The sequence below is a fragment of the Apium graveolens genome, chromosome 3 (genome assembly GCF_009905375.1).
Source record: "Apium graveolens cultivar Ventura chromosome 3, ASM990537v1, whole genome shotgun sequence".
Lineage (NCBI taxonomy): Eukaryota > Viridiplantae > Streptophyta > Magnoliopsida > Apiales > Apiaceae > Apium > Apium graveolens.
In genome coordinates this window covers 46365702-46383627 of record NC_133649.1, presented here as the reverse complement: position 1 = coordinate 46383627, position 17926 = coordinate 46365702, and the positions used below count along the sequence as shown (strand labels likewise).

Below are 17926 nucleotides of genomic sequence, written 5' to 3'. Positions count from 1 at the left end.
AAGGAAGATGTATATGTGGATATATATATATCGGAACTTAATGAAGTATATCATAACTTCATTTCCTTCAATACTACTTCAAAGATTTAATCTATTCAAATCTGTCTTGTAGTCTCATCTATATGATGAATTGTTGAAAGCTCGTTATACTTTGAACAGTGGTAGTTCAAGTAACTTTATAATTGATATAAGTATAGTGAAGTATTTGGTAACTTCATCCCTTGTTTTTACTTATATCTAGTAAGTAATTATCTTACACATGATAAAAGATTCTAGTAAGTATCCATTTAGATACTTGTATTATTGTTATCGCTATATATTATCTTGCGAGCTGTAAGGCTCACTCTTGCTTTATTTCTTCATCACACAACAACAGTTACGAAAGATGGCCAGACTCCAGCAGACCCAGCGCAAGCGCGTGGGAAGCGTCCCGCATCTTCCCGTTGATGTTGTAGCTGCTATAGCTGCAGAGGTAGATCTATTGGTAGATCAGGCATTCTACTTTTGAGAATCAAATTATGTATAATTATAACTTTTGGCAGATAATGGCAATTAACTGTAAATTTATCAAGTAATCATTTTGGGTTGTAATAACTTTTAAGTGTGGATTCAAGGACTTGTACTTATTTCAATTTCATCTCTGAGACTATAACGGGTTGTGGTGTGTGTTAGTGTGGGGTCACAGCATAAGGTTATTTATTATTAATTAAGTGAAGTGATATTGTGGAAAGAAAGACCGTGACGACCCGGATCCCTGACCCCGGATCTGGGGGTGTTACATTTGAGGCCCCCCCTTGAGAGTTGAGGAGAAGAACCTGGACTTTGATAAGTCGCTGTAGTGGTATATCTGTGCAATTTGCTCGAAATAATTCAAGTGTTCTTCTGGGTCCCCCAATCCGTCAAATGATTCAAAGTTGTATTGTTTGAGGTTTCTCTGTCGAGGAATGGCTGAAAGGCGTTAGAGTTTCCCCAACCTCTATTCCGGCGTCCTTTTCCATCTTTATTTGGAGTTCATAAATCGTATCTTTGAGGTCCTTGCCCCCTCATCATCATCAGAAATGACCTCGGGGGTGGGGTTCCTCTGGGTCCCCTTGGTCTTGGCCTTGGCTATTAGCCTCTCCTCTTTTAGCTGCATTCTTTTTTGAATCTTTCGCTCCAGCTTTGCTTCTTATCTCTTCTTATCTGTTCTCTCATCTCTTCCAACCTCTTCTTCCTGGTTGCTTCTGTCTCCTTCTTACTTTGGTTTTTTTATTTTTCTTCACCTTAGCTCCGATTCAGTCGAAGACAGATCTCCTAGATTGCTGGGAGTCTCCGAACTCTTCTTGATCACCTTCTTATTCAAATTGTAGCTGAGCCCGGGCTTGTTCTTCCCTGTAGAGTCTGATTGCTTCAACCAATTCATTGCTTGTTAGGTTGGCTATATGTTCCTCGGCCACTGGAACATTGGTATACTTATATTAATCGAGCTCAACGATGTTTATTGCATCCCTTGGTGTTACTACCCTCTCCAAGATCGGGGTATGTTGTGTCAATGGTTGCTCCTGGAGGGTATCTCGGTCGCCCCCCAGGGTCTTGTGCCTGAGAGTGGTCCTGGTCCTGAACCTGGGTACTTGCGGATGGTCTCCCAACCGTACTTTTTCATACTCTTGCCATTATCTCAAGTACAAACAACAACTGACCAAGATTTGAAGATAAAAATGTAGATCTAAGGTTGCTTTTTGAAAATAACAAAAAATTTGAAGAACAACACCAAACAAACTTTCTGGGTTTTGCTAACAATATTGTTGAACAAGTATAGCGGGGTCTAAAACATGAAGAAAATATGCAAGCTAAAGCAGATCGGGGTTTAAAAATAACCAAAACTATCTATAGCGTACCCAAATGTGGCTTAAAAACAAACGAAACTGGGCTCACACAAACATGGCCTAAAATAACGAGCACACACAAACGTGGCATAAATAAACAACATTCATAATTACGAGAGAGTATGGTTGCTTGTGTTCTTACATATTAGAGAAATGGACTTTTTTAAGAGTTTGCTGATAAAGGTGAATCCAGGGGCACCGTGACCCAAAGATGGAGCGCCCCTCCTTTTAGCGCCAAATAAAAACTCTGGTGAGCGGGGCGGCTCCTTCTGACGCCGTGCCTGGACCTTCTTGCAGTGGATGAAGTGTAGCTGCAGTGGGGTGTCTGTAAAATAATAACGGAGCCGCGGAGCCTCCGGTGTGAGACTAAGAACTAACTTGGGGAAGAGGGTGAAGATAGATAGGAAAGGACGGTGGCTGTGTGTGTATATTTGTGTGTAAGAAAGTGTGTGTAAAAATGTGTCTAACCCCTAAATCCTTTCTCTTTGGGGTATTTATAGCCCAAAAGTAGGGTTTAGGGGTTGGTATCTTTAGATCAGGGTCGTTGGTTGTTGGAGGCGTAGGACGCCTGATTTGGATGAATCGCATACACGTGTCTAGGTAAGAACCACCTTTGGACGTACCAAAGGTACGCTGACACGCGTCGTGCTTGTCTCAGATGTTAGTTGTTGATAGCTGTCACCGTCACGTGTTCACGTGCCCTTCCTTGGTTGATTGTGGGGTATGCCTGTGTTTGGGGGGACCGCCCTCGGGTCTGCTCTAGCTGGGTTGGATCCTAACTGGGAGGTGATCCTGGTCCTGGGTTGGCCCTGAGTCTCTCCACTTGACTGCTTTGGGTGAGGGGGTCTTGATCCTTCAACTGAGCATGTCTCATCCTAGATCTGGTTTGAGCTCTATCCGGGTTGCTTATACCGTATCACTAATCCATATCTTTCATTATGGGGCTATCATCACCGATCATTACCAGTTATTGATGATAATCCCCCTTTTAATTATATTTTCTAATTTTATTTATTTTTATATAAATTTATGTTTTTATTGAGAGTTTGAGTACCTCTATGAATTCATCTGCTAGTCATATATTGGGTTTTATTTTCTTTTCTTGCGATAGTTTAGCTTTATTTGTTTTGTTATCTAGGTATTAGATCTACTCAATTTTGATATTGTTTCAGTGTTGGGGTCACATTCGATAACAATTATTGTCAATTGCTCCAATGTGTTTTGACATGTCAGCTACGATAGATTATTAGATTGTCTTGCTAAATATACAGTATATTTCAGCAATGCGAGTGAATATTATATATCACAGTAAAATATATTATGATCAATAATGGTTCTGATTTAATTTATTTTAATACATATTTGTTTAATTTTAATTATTATTATAGATGACGTATGATTTTTAAATAATAAATCAATTGATTATTACCCAAAAGCGAATACATTAGTCGTTAGTACAGATTTGCGGTTTAAGGCAGTCTTAATAGTTTATCGCAGGAACACTTGATCAATATATATAAATGACAGCTGTATTATGATTTATGAGCCCTTTCTTCATCATGACCATGTTAAGCAAACGAACTAGCAAACCAATAATATACTTAAAAAGAGGCTAGGAATATGCAGACATACAATTATAAATCCCATGCACGGTCTCACTCAACTCCATATTTCAGGCTAAACCATCATTAGCCAAATAAGATCACATAACCTCACTCTCCTCATGGCTACAACAATCCTATTCAGTTTTCTTCTCCTCCTATCATTTTTCACACTCCCTTCACTCTCCATTTCAGACGCATTCGTGTACGGTGGCTGCTCCGCATTAAAGTACGTCCCAAATTCACCATACGAGTCGAACCTCAACTCTCTACTCACCTCCCTCGTAAACGCAGCCACCTACTCTTCCTACAACAAGTACACCATCACCGGCTCTAGTCCAAATGATGTCGTCTACGGCATTTTTCAGTGCCGCGGCGACTTAGCAATGCCTGATTGTGCGACATGCGTAGCTCGATCAGTGAGTCAAATTGGTTCTATGTGCCCAAAAACTGCGGGTGCTGCTTTACAACTTGAAGGATGCTTTGTAAAATATGATAATAATAGCTTTATAGGTGTGGAGGATAAGACCGTGGTGTTACATAAATGTGCACCATCTATTGGATACGACACGAATTTGATGAACCGTCGAGATGCAGTGTTGGGGAGTTTGGGAGGGTCTGGTGGGCCGTTTAGGGTTGGTGGGTCTGGAGATGTTCAAGGGATGGCTCAGTGTGTAGAGGATTTGAGTACAGGGGAGTGTCAAGATTGTTTAAAAGAGGCGATCGGACGGTTGAAAAGTGATTGCGGAGGTGCGGTTTATGGTGATATGTTCTTGGCTAAGTGTTATGCTAGATACTCAACTAGTGGTGCTCGTGCCTATACCAAATCAAACCATGGTATGGTGTTAATGTTAATCTATTGCAGTATAAATTTTATTTTCAAACCTTGCATTATAACATGAACCATATTTCAAATTCTAAATTCTAAACAAACATAAAATTTCCAATTTTACTAAGGGCGGATTTTATTTTTTTTGGTAGTTAAACAAATTCACACATTCATTTTTGTGTTTGACAAGATTTCAACCCCTTCCATCCGTATAGGCTACACTAATAACTGCGGGGTTCAGGATAGATATTATTCGATAAGAAAGTTATGTTTTTTTTGTGGTACATGGACAAGGACGCATTCTATAATCTGAGCTAAATTAATTACAAACGCAATGCATGACTTAGCACTGGTATATTCTCTTTATTCTCCCAAATTTAGATCTCGAATCTGTTCTTCATTGTTACGTACAGGTAACTCTCACAGTGATGGTGAGAAGACATTCGCAATTATCATCGGTCTATTAGCCGGGGTTGCCCTTGTAATCATTTTCTTGACGTTCTTGAAAAAAGTGTTTGGCGGGCACGGTAATATTTTCTCAACGTTCTTTTGTCGTATATTCATCAGAGTAGAATCAATTAAACTTTATGTTACACGTGATCCGATCTTATATACAAAGCCATTCTCTTTTTGCAGGAAAATAAAAATGCAAAAGAAAGTATGCAGTGAATATCTGGTGGGTACTGATCCGGGATTCATCTTCTATACATCCTCTCTTAACATTAGGGTTTACTTTGTTCTCAATTATCATCTGCTTTTCTTTTTGTTCAGTAAAACTTTATTTTTATATCAGAAAGTTAAAGATAACGTGACTGTAAAACAGATCAACGAAAAAGCTACTAAGATTCCCACTAAATTAAAAGTCGTACTTTTTATTTGTCTTGTAATAGCAAGTGTAATGTTTGAGACAGTTCTTAATGTGCTGATTGATTGATGATATTCTTTCTACAAAGGGGATTGATCCTTAATAAGGTGGTTTTCTGTAATGCCGCCCCTTGTGATTTTCTAATTCTTTTATGTACAAGTTGTTGATTAAGTGTATTACAATTTCTGAAATAAGGGTGATCGAAATGGTTCTTCTTATTGAGTTGTTTTAGACAACTAGTTTGGGTTGAGTTAATTTATTTAAATAATTTTTAAAAATCATAATAGTACGTGTGTTATGTCAAAATTTTTAATTTTTACTCACAAAACCTAACCTAAATTACATGAACTATCCTGAGGTGGGAAGAATTGCCCAAGATACTCATTAAACAAAAATATGGGTAATATGTGTACTCAATATACACCACAAAGATGTATGTTTTGTATATATTTAGGTATAAATGTCGAACATGCATGTTTTTATAACTTTTTTTTAATATATGACACACACATTGAACATTCACAAACTCAAAACTTTAATTACATGATTACGCTTAAGAAACATGTGTACGGTTCAAACAAAATATTAGTATGATTTAGTTGACCGTTTTTCGGGTATCCGCATTCAAAAATGGGGTCGTGCATTTTCTCATTAAACATCACTAATTATTTCAATATATTATTATTATTATAGTATAATTGATTATTAAAAAATTACAATTATAATGTAATTCTAATAATCATATTAATTTATTGAAAAAGAATTTACAATTGTACAAAATATATGAATCTAGAGGTGAAATAAAAGTGAAAACAAATTGGGAATTAAATTTATTGTTAATTTTATTTTTTTATTTACAATTATTTTAAGAAAAGTAAAAAAAATTGTAACATACTTGTGATAAATACATTATTTGCATTAGAATTATATGAAAAAGTTTATAATAACATCAATGATTTTATTATTTCACTAAAAAATACTATAGAGTTATATAGTGTTATATCAGAAAAATGATTATCGAGCTGAAATAAAAATAGGAATATTTACGATATGATTTCAACAATTTAGTTATATTTCATTAAAATTAAAATAATATAGAGTTGTATTAGAAATAGAATGATTGGAATGAAATCAAAATTTGGGTCAAACAAAAATAAGGTGATATCAAATTTGGGACCATTTAAAAAAGGGATTTCGCTTATTAATAAATGTATGATATTTGTGTTATGATTATAATAAAAAGATTATACTTATTATAAGATTTCACATATTTTATTATTTCATTAATATATAATATTGAGTCATATGAAAAATAGGATTACTGAGTTGAATTCAATATAAGAATTACAATTAAAAAATGGGTAAAATAATATATAATATTATAAGTCAAATAAAAGTAAAAGAAAAAAAAATTATACATTCAAAGATATAATAAAATTTTAAAGGGGTGAAATCAAAAGTTGAGGAAACCAAAAAGAAGTGAAACCAAATTAACACTTAAAATAATGTTTCACTTATTAATAAAAGTTAATAATTATAATTAATAAAAAGATTATTACTATAGTACAATTTCCAAAATTTTATTATTTCATAAAAATATAACTATCCAGTCATATGAGAAATATGATTGCTCAGTATAAATCAATATAAGAATTGCAATTAAAAAACTAGTAAAATAATACGTATAGTACTATAAGTCATATAAAAATTAAAGAAGAATATTTGGGTGATACTTAAAAATCAAGAAGTATAATTAAAATAGAATTCTACTAATTATACTAAATCAAAAAGGCTAAAAATAATATATTTTCAAATAGGAGTCTGTTACATTATGTATATTTATATATGGAATTATGATGGTTGGGTGTTGCTTAGAAATCAAAAAATATAATAAAAACATATAATTCTAATAATTATATTAAAAAAGTATATGATTCGAAAAGGCTAAATATATATATATATATATATATATACATTTGGTATAATACATCTATTATATAATCAATTAGTAGTAGAAAAAAATTAGAAATATAAAGGTTAAAGCCAAACCAAAATAAAACCAAAACTAATAGAATCATAAGACATGTAGAAGTATAATATAACAAAAATAATATTAAACTTAATAGAACTATAAGAGATGTAGAAGTATAAAATATACATATATAAATAAAGGGATAACCAAAAGTTTTAGTAGAATTAAAAGACATACAAAAGTAAAATTATAAAATATACATGAAGTTGGTGCTACCAAAAATTTGGTGAAACCAAAATTAATACTTGTGTACCGGATTTCGCTTATTAATAAAAGTTAACATGAAGTGAAACCAAAAGTTAGTGGTCAAAAATTTTGGTGAAACCAAAATTAATATTTGTGTACCACTTAAAAAGGTGTTTCGCTTATTAATAAATATTATTAATTAAGGGTTAATTACTTCTATTTTTTCTTGACAAAAGACACTCGCAAGTACATTATGTGGGTATTTAAATTAGGGCTTTTTTGAAAAATATCTAAGTCTAAGATTGTTTTTGTAAAAATACTATCATTTTTTAAAAAAATGTAAAAATATTTTTTTATTTGTAAAAATACTATTTTTCAAATTTTGTTTTGCAAAAATACGGTTTTTTGCAATTGGAATTAACTAGATGCAACGTTCGACGATTTTCTGCAACTACATGCAATCTCAAATACAACCAAAAAACTAGATTTAATTATTTTTATATCTGTTTGATTTTGGTTGATTCCGTATTTTTGTAAAATAAATCAGAAGATAGTAAAATCACAAAAAAAACTTAGAAAATTAGTATTCACTACAAGAAAATTAGTATTCACTATAAGAAAATAAGGTTAAATACAAGTGCATAAATACAATCCGAGTCAAATTCAATCACTTTCGGTTGAATTTAAGGACACGGCTAAATTCAACTGCAGACGGTCGTATTCATATGCAGTCGTATTTACGCGGTCAAATTTAGCAACAAATTCGACCATATACGGTTGAATTTAGCAGTACTCCTAAATTCAACCACATCCTGTCGAATTTAGCCTTATCAAAAAAATGGGGGGAATTTTATCACTAGTCTATTTTTTTAACATTTATAAATTCAACCGATTTCAGTCGAATTTTATATTTTGAAATGGCGAGAAATTTCCTACACTTTTAAAAAATTAGTTGCAAAAGTGAGGGGAAATTTCCCGTCTTTCTGAAAACTGTAATTTTAGTAGAAATCAGTTATATTTATCTAATATGACTGCATTCGGGTATATTCATTATTTCAGAATTTTATTTTTTTTAAAAGAATAATTGAGTAACCTGGTAACTTTGTACTACAACCGTTAGATCAAAAGGAGTGCATAAAAATTTCATTAGAGCTGTTTGCGAAATAGATATTAAAATTTTTAGAAAAAAATAAATGTATTTGGTTTGCTATTTTTACAGGCAACTAGTAGTTTGACCAGTATTTCCTACTAGTGTTTAGTCCCATACTGGTATTTCAATTTTTTTAAAAACATTTATCAATGATCCAACCTTACAGATATCAATATCTATATATTTTAGTGATTTGATAAAAAATTTAGAAAAAAATAATTCTTGGTTTGCTATTTTAATAATCAATTAGTAGTTTGACCAGTACTTCTTACTAGTGTTTAGTCTCATACTGATGTTTCGATTTCTTAAAAAATGTTTATTAATGATCCAACCTTACATATGTCAAGATCTGTATATTTTATTGATATGATAAATTTTTAGAAAAAATAAAATATAATTGGTTTGTCATTTTAACACTCAACTAGTAGTTTGACATGTACTACTTACTAGTGTTTAGTTTTATACTAATGTTTTGATTTTTTAAAAAAATGTTTATGAATGATCCAACCCTAAGGATGCTAAGATCTATATATTTTAGTGATATGTTAAATATTTTAGAAAAAAAAAGTGTATTTGATTTGCTATTTTAACAGACAACTAGTAGTCTGACAAGTAATTCTTACTAATATTTAGTCCCATACTGATATTTCAATTTTTTAAAAATATTTATAAATGATCCAACTGGAAGGATGTCAAGATATTTATATTTTACTAATATGATAAAAAATTTAGAAAAAAAATAAATATATTTGATTTGCTATTTTAATAGTCAACTATTAGTTTGACTAGTACTTCTTACTAGTGTTTAGTTTTATACCGATGTTTCGATTTTTTAAAAAGTGTTTATGAATTATCCGACCATAAGAATGTCAACATCTATATATTTTAGTGATATGATAAACTTTTCAAAAAAATAAATGTATTTAGTTTGCTATTGTTAGGTCACACAACACTGTAGAAGGGGGTTGAATACAGTGTTATTATAATCAAATCGATCTTGAATACAAGTAACAGTAAACAGATATATTCAATATAATAAATTCTGTTACAATGGAACTGTTCTCTCTCAGTGATAAACTAATATCACTAAGAGCTGCTAGGTTACAATGAATAATGTATCTCGATAACGATAACACATATAGTGTAAACATATGTCTGTGTTTATATACTACACAGTTACAAGATAACTTCTAATTGATATATAATATAATTCTGTCTCCTAAAATATATCAATTAGATATCTTATACAAGTCTTCCAGTCTTCTAATTCTTTCCATGCATATCTTCTTTTATTTTAGTCTCGATCTTCTACTTTAAATCAGCTTCCTTCCTTAACTGTAAGTCCTCCCGTACTTAAGTTCTGATATGACCTTAAGTCCTGATATGAAGTTCTGACTTCCAGTAAGTACTGATTCCAGTAAGTCCTGATATTTCCTGTTTGTTAAGATCTGAAAACTAAACATGAAACATATTAGACATGACATCTCAAATATATCTAACAATCTCCCTCAACCTGTAAATTATGCAAAATATACAAGTTAATAGATTTGATGATGTCAAAAACATTTAAGTTCAAATGCATAAAGAATTTAACTGTATAACTAACTACAACTTATAGTCTTTGTAGCTTTTACCAATCTCACTGAGTCAATCTGAATCCATAATGATTCTTAACAAAGTGTGATATCAGCTTTTCTTCTTTAATCCTCAGGACCTGAGAGAGTGTAGTCTTGACTTGCTTCATCTCTTCATTCTGACTCCCAATATGATAGATTGCAGTCCTTAAAGCAGAGATATGGTTTCTTTCTAAACCACTGTCCAGTCTTATTACCCTAGGATGAGAAGAGTCTTTATTGTAGCATAGACATTTCTCTTTCAGTATTACCTCAAGCTTAGCAGAATCCTTGTTCATAGGAATTTCACTTTCATCATCTTCAACAATACATGGAATGAATCTTGTAAATCTTGAACCAGAAATTCTTGCTTTATATCTGATGGTCTTCAATATGAAGTTTGACCATCTCTTGGTAATATTAGACTTTACCTCTAAAAGGTAATGAAAGAATTGAAGTTCTTTCAGAGTTTTGTTCAGTACATCTGATTCTAACATCTGATATGTCCTTCCATCTTTAAGAAATAGAATCAGATTTTCATTGATGTTGTGCTTATCATGAGCATATAGTACCACTTGAACAGAGATAACCTTGTTAAGGTGTTTATGAGTAACTTCTTCAAGAGGTTTGTTAGTTAGTAAAACTGGATCTCTTGTAGCAACTTCAAGTCCTGTTTTGATTTTAGCTTCATCAGAACCTAGTCCAGCCCTGTCTCTTGGTTCTCTAGCATTTAACCCAATAGACATGAAATCAGACAGCAATTGGCTTTTCTTTGGATCTGATGGTTTGACATTTTTTCACAGAAGTTTCTTTTTATCAGCTACTTCCATTTTGTCTAAATCAACTTGAGCACTGTCAGAGGTTGACTTCTTGACTTTATCAGAACTTGCTGTTTTTGCTTTTGCTTGCTGTTCTTCACTTCAAATTGTCTTTGATTCTTCAGAAATCTTCTTTCTTTTCAGAGTTTGAACATCTTCTTCAGTCAGAGTATCATCATCATGAATTGTAGTTTGATAGACAGGATCTATTACAACTGAAGATATTTTCCTCTTTTGAAACTTTGTAGGTTCATCAACATTTTCCTTTCCTTTCCATTTAAGATCAATCTCAGATTGTGATCTTGTTTTGTGCTTTGATGCCTCAGAAATTGTCTTTTCTTTGATCACAATGCCTTTTTCCTTAGGCCTTGGAGGTTTCTTTGCAACGGAAGCTTTTGTCTTTAGAGTTGTCTTTTCAGCTTTAAATCTAGCTTCTTCCTCCTTGAGATTATCTAAATCCATTCCTGGATTATGTTTCAGAAATAATCTTCAAGCAATTTCTTCATCAAATGTCTGAATCTTGGGATCCTTGTAGTAGATAATAGTCTGCTTTCCCTTGAGCTTCAGAGTTTGCATGAACTTTTGAGAATCTTGACTTCCACATTGTATAAGAACATCATGATTTGTCAGACTTTGCTCATCAGAACTTGATCTCAGATTTTGACTATCAGTACTTGCTATCAGATTTTTAGTTTGAGCAGCTTCAGAACTTGTCTTCTTTTGATTAGAAGATTTGCTAGCATCAGCATTTAGCTTCACTTTGCTGCTTTGCCCTTTAGCTTGAACCTGACCTCTACCCTTGCTAGAGTTTCCCTGATCATCAGCTTCATCATCTTTCTACTTCAGTATTTGATCATCCGAGCATTTGGACTTAACTAACTTCTCCCCCTTTTTGGTATCATCTGATAGTAGGAGTGAGAGAAGAAGTTCTACTGAAGTTTGAATTTCATTCAATTGATCCTGTTAAGAAGCTTGATTTTCCAGAACCTCAGAAATTTGGGCATGTTGCTTCTCTTGAGTTTTCTCAATTGCTTCTACTTTCTCAGAAATAGGTCTGATAAACCTCTTTTTGTCAAGCTTGGTCTCCATTTCTAGCTTATCAGCTTTTTCTAGAAGCTTATCAACCTTTTCTTGAGTTGCACAGTGTAGACCTTGAAGATGCTTGGTAGAGAGAGCAGTGATATTGAGATGTGTCTTAAAATCAAAATTTGACAAGAACTCATCAACTTTTGACACATGCTCTGTCAGAATGTTAGAGCTTAGAATGAAATCAGAATCATTCCACTTCTTGGTCTACTCAACTCCCCTGCGAGTATCCTCCCAAGGTATAGGTGCATCCTGCTCAATAAACTTCTTTACCAGTGCTTCCTTTCCCAGAACGGGAGCTTGAGTCTCAACAGAAACACTGTCTTCAGAACTTGAAGAAAATTCATTATGTTCTGACAGAACAATAGTGTGTGAGGCAACTGGAGAATCAGGAATAACCTCATCTACTGTAGGAATTTCAGCATGCTTTGGAGAAATAGGTGGAGTTGGTATCTCAGCATTTAAGATTGGAGATTGAAGTGGAGATTGTTGAGCTTCTGTAGGAGCTTCCAAATAAAGAACAGTTGGAATGTGCAGCCTACTGATGTCAATTTCAGGACTTAATCCTGAATCTTCAACTGTAATATCTTCATGAAAAGGAGAGGCTGAAGGTGTAACCACTGTATCCTGTACAGTGTCTTTGTCTGTAGCTGGAGCTGGCAGAGATTCAATTATTATTGGCTCTTTTGAGATCAGAGATTCCTGATCCCCTTCTTCAGCTTCTGCAGTATCTTCAGATGGAGATTTAGCATTATACCTCTTTGCCCTCATTTTCTTTAATCTCCTTGCCAATGAAGGAGTTGTTGTTGCAGCATCAGAGCTTACAGATTTCCTCTTCAAAGTATCAGAACTTTGAGCTGCAGTTTCTTTCTGAGAAGTAACATTCTCAGCTGCAACTGTCACAGGTTCTGAAGCATGAACCTATGCTTCTTTTTCAGTGTCAGATTCATCCCTGAGAATCATCTTCCTTCTCTTTTGTGGAGGTTGAGGAGCAGATTTTGTCCTCTTTGGCCTAGAAGATGAAGGTCTGATTGTATGTGTTGATGATTCAGGTTGAGATGATTGAGTTGATGGTTTGAAAGATGTCCTGATGGTAGATTTTGGTTGTGGTTGAGAAGCTTGAGGTGCTTGTGTAGTGGTGGTAGGTGCTGAAGGGTGAGGTTCAGATGGTTGGACATCAGGGTATAGTGCAGTGTATGTAACTGGATCATAGGTTATTAAGGCTTGTTTGACATATATGGGAATTTGGAGGGGTCTCAATACAGTCTTCTTATTATCAGTAGATAATAAGTCATTAAAAGCTCTTTTAGCAAGTCTAAATGGTGGAATTAATTCACTAGCTAATTGGGGCTTATCAGTACAACAAAAACTATAAATAAGTTGACAGAATCTAGCAAAGTAAACTGTATTCCTATCTTCTGTCATCCTATCCCCAATAAAGCCTAAAATAGCACTTGCATAATCAAAATCAGCTTGCTTAATGAGAGCATACCCGATTTGTTGACTGAGAATTGGGATTGCATCAAAATTTGAACATTTGTTTGTAAAAGCCTTTGTGATGCAGTCAAAGAAGAAACTCCATTCCCTCCTTATGTAAGGTCTCTTCAATTGACCCAGCTTTGCCAATATCTTTTCATATCCCAGACTGGCCATCATCTGTTGAAGAACTGGCTCCTCAACAGTCGAATAAATGCAATTCTCAGGTAGTTGCAGTGCTTGGCAAACTGTAGCCAAAGTTACGACATGCTCATCCTCCCCTGTTGTAAAGATGATACTTGGGGACCCATGAGCACCACCATTAACATATACGCCACTTCTCCAAAACTTCAGCACTTGAGTTCCAGAGATTGCTTCAGGTTGGGTCAAAGCATACCCAATATCAGAATTAGCAAGAAAGTCCTGAATAAAGTGAAGTTCCGATGGAGCTTCATTCTTGCTAAGAATAGACGAGTAGTTGTTAGGAACAAACTTAGCTCCATTGAAAATCAAGTCTTTTGGTGCCATCTCTGTAAGAGATTATGTGAGAAAGAGAGTGTTTGCAAGGTGTTTGATAAAAGTCCTGTAAGAAAACATTTTAGAGAATATTAGAGAGAGAGAGAGAGAGAATAAGGGAGATTAAGAATAGAAAAGTAAGTAAAGATTAGAAAATCTTGTAACTCCCATATATATACTCTCTCCACTTAACAATTATATTTTTGAAGCATGGCAGACAATTTACACCTGGCAACATGTGAACAGTCAGTAAAAAGTTAAGGCAAGAGTTAATGGGCACGGGAAATAAACAATAATTACCGTGCACATGCAGTTTTCAGGACAAACACGTTTACCAGTAACCCTTAATGATTATGACTATTTTTATCTCACCTAATTATATTCTGATTAACTATGACCATTTCAGTTTTTACCATAAATAAGTCAAGTAAAGAATAATACCATGTAAGCATTAAGGATTTCATCAGGATTTATTATCAGAACTTTAAATATATCAGATTTTAACAGTCATCAGGATATGGCTTACCAACTCAAAAAGTGAATATCTTTTTCTGTGATTCTTCATACAAATACTGACTTGATTCTTCAGAATTTAATCATCAGAACTTGTCCTCAGAATTTATGCAAATGACACTTAATTATTTGTCAAAAAACAAATTAATCACCATAGTAATTTTCATCATTCATATGGAGTGATAGTGTGTGCATTAGCAAAATATCAGATAAAGATTAAAGTCTGATGAACTTCAGTACATCTTAGAAATAAGGCATAACTAAGAAAAGTGCTTAAAATCTGTCATCAATCATGAGGTCTACTAAAGAACAAATTTATGCTAGAGTCCACCTCAACTGTTTGTGCTCATTTTATGCATCTTTTGAAATTCCTTTTTACAGTGGCTTCTCAGTGTAAGTGAGTCACAACTGCTTATCAGAATTTATGCTATTATCAGAGTATTTCTCCAGTAATCAGAGAATGTGAAAAGTCACCAAGAAAATTTATTTGTTTTTCTAATGCATATTACTTAATACCAGCAATGCACGTGGGTCTTCCCTTCCACATTATTTTCTCTAGATCTCAAAGGAGTACCTGACTTTTAATATTCTTTTCTTTTATTTTCTTCAGATAAGTGAGGCTTATCGGCATTTAGGTTCATCCTTAAGATTTACTGACATCGGAATTTGACAGATAAGAAGCAAGAATCTATTTTGTGACTTGGTAATAAGATACACAAAGTAAACTTGACTAAGCTCAAAATCAGAATTTGCTTGTGTTAATGAGTTTCCACATAAACAACTAATTCAAACATGGGATTTCTAGTGTGTTAAAGACTACTATGTCAGCATCTAGCACATATATCCTCATTGGATTGAATAGTCACAAAATATTCAAATCATTATCAGAGTATAAAGATCCACATCAGATAACAATCAGCATTTAATGTATTTCAATTAAAGCACATATTATATGAAAATAAAACAATCTGTAAATACTGATCATAAAGTCTGATGCATGAGAACAAAAACTAAGCAGATTTAGAGAAAGAATCTAAAACCATTCCAAGTTCATTTACCAGTCTTGTGAAAGTAGCTTCACATAGTGGTTTTATGAATCTGCTAGTTGTTGATCTGTTGGAACAAAATGCAATTCCACTGTACCTTCCATCACATGTTCCCTTATGAAATGGTACATAATGCTGATGTGCTTTATCATTGAGTGTTGAACTAGATTACCTGTCATAGCAATAGCACTTTGATTATCACAGTAAATAGGGATTTTAGAAAATTCTAACCCATAATCCAGTAACTGATTCTTCATCCAAAGAATCTGTGCACAACAGCTTCCTGCAGCAATATATTCTGCCTCTGCAGTGGATGTGGAAATTGATTTCTGTTTCTCGCTAAACCCAGAAACTAATCTGCCTCCAAGAAATTGGCAGCTTCCACTTGTGCTTTTCCTGTCTATTTTGCATCCTACAAAATCTGCATCTAAGTAACCTATTAGCTTAAAATCTGATTCTCTAGGATACCACAATCCTAGATCAGCTGTACCCTTAAGGTACTTGAAAATTCTTTTCACGGCTATTAGATGAGGTTCTTTTGGATCAGCCTGAAATCTTGCACAAAGACATATAACATACATGATATCAGGTCTACTTGCAGTTAAATAGAGTAAAGAGCCAATCATACCTCTATAATTAGTAATATCTACTGATGAACCAGTATCTTTATCTAACTTGGTTGCAGTGGCCATGGGAGTTGAAGCAGTAGAACTGTCTTTCATTCCAAATTTCTTGAGTAAATTTTTAGTGTACTTGGATTGACAGATAAAAGTACCTTCTTCATTTTGCTTGACTTGAAGGCCCAGAAAATAACTAAGTTCTCCCATCATACTCATTTGATATCTTGACTGCATTAGCTTTGCAAACCTCTCACAAAGTTTGGCATTTGTAGAACCAAATATGATATCATCAACATGTATCTATACCAAAAGTAAGTCCTTTCCATGGTTGAGGTAGAACAGTGTTTTATCAATTGTACCTCTGTGAAATCCACTTTCCAAAAGAAATTGAGCTAAAATCTCATACCATGCTCTTGGAGCTTGCTTAAGGCCATAAAGTGCTTTGTCAAGCCTGTAGACATGATTGAGAAATTTAGAATCTACAAAGCCTGGAGGTTGTTCAACATATACCTCTTCCTCCAATTCTCTATTGAGAAAAGCACTTTTCACATCCATTTGAAAGATTTTGAAATTTTTGTGAGCAGCATAAGCCAGAAAGATTCTTATGGCTTTCAATCTAGCAACTGGTGCAAATGTTTCATCATAATCAATACCCTCCCGTTGAGAGTAGCCTTTAGTAACCTGCTTTGCTTTATTCCTTGTAATTATGCCATCACTGTCAGTTTTGTTTCTGAACACCCATTTAGTACCAACAATAGATCTGTTCTTTGGTCTTGGCACTAAGGTCCAGACTTTATTTCTTTCAAATTCATTTAACTCTTCCTGCATTGCTTGCACCCAATCAGCATCTTGAAGAGCTTCATCCACTTTCTTTGGTTCAGTCTGAGATAGAAAAGAATGATAGAGACATTCATTTGATGTTGCAGTTCTAGTTCTGCCCCCTGCTTCAGGATCTCCAATTATTAAGTCAAGTGTATGTGATTTGGTCCACTTCCTTGCAGATGGAAGTTATTCTCTAGAACTGGATCCTCCCCCATGTTCCATGCTGTCTCCATCAGCATTTTATGATGCTTCCCCTGTAGTTATGCTCTCTGAGACTTCAGAATTTGAGTTAGATCCTTCAGTATTTGAAGAATCAGAGTTTCCAGAATTATCAGAATTTGGCTCATCAGAACTTGAAGAGCCAGTTACAGGTTCTGATGCTTCTTGAGAATCTTGAGTTGTGGTAGGATCGTCAGCTTGATCCCCCTGGACAGGTGCATTTTCCTTTGGAGTTGTTACCACAGTTTCAATGACATCAGAACTTACAGGATCAGAGCATAAGTCATCAGAATTTACAGAATCAGAATTTATGTCTTCATTTTCAAATCTCAGCTGATCGTGATCATTGAAATTCAAGTCCAGTAAGCTTCTTATCATCAAAATATATATTGATAGATTCCATGACAACCCTTGTTCTTAAATTATAGACTCTGAAGGCTTTTGTGGAAAGTGGATATCCAACAAAAATTCCTTCATCAGCTTTTAGATCAAATTTTGACAGCTGTTCATGATGAGTCTTAAGAACAAAACACTTACATCCAAATACATGAAAGTATTTCAAATTTGGCTTCTTTTTCTTCACCATCTCATATGGTGTTTTGAGTGTAGCATTCTGTGTAAAACAAGCAGTCTGCGCAGCTTCAGCCCAAAAGTAGGTTGGTAGCCTTG

General features: G+C 33.9%; 1 protein-coding gene across 1 annotated transcript; it reads left to right on the top strand.

The window, feature by feature from the left end:
• The first annotated feature begins 3440 nt into the window (after positions 1 to 3440).
• On the top strand, positions 3441 to 5378 carry LOC141712222 (plasmodesmata-located protein 7). The gene is made up of 3 exons (XM_074515068.1): positions 3441 to 4303; positions 4709 to 4822; positions 4932 to 5378. The coding sequence occupies exons 1-3, from the start codon at positions 3589 to 3591 to the stop codon at positions 4937 to 4939; spliced, it is 837 nt and encodes a 278-aa protein (XP_074371169.1). The 5' UTR covers positions 3441 to 3588; the 3' UTR covers positions 4940 to 5378.
• Positions 5379 to 17926: the final 12548 nt, after the last annotated feature.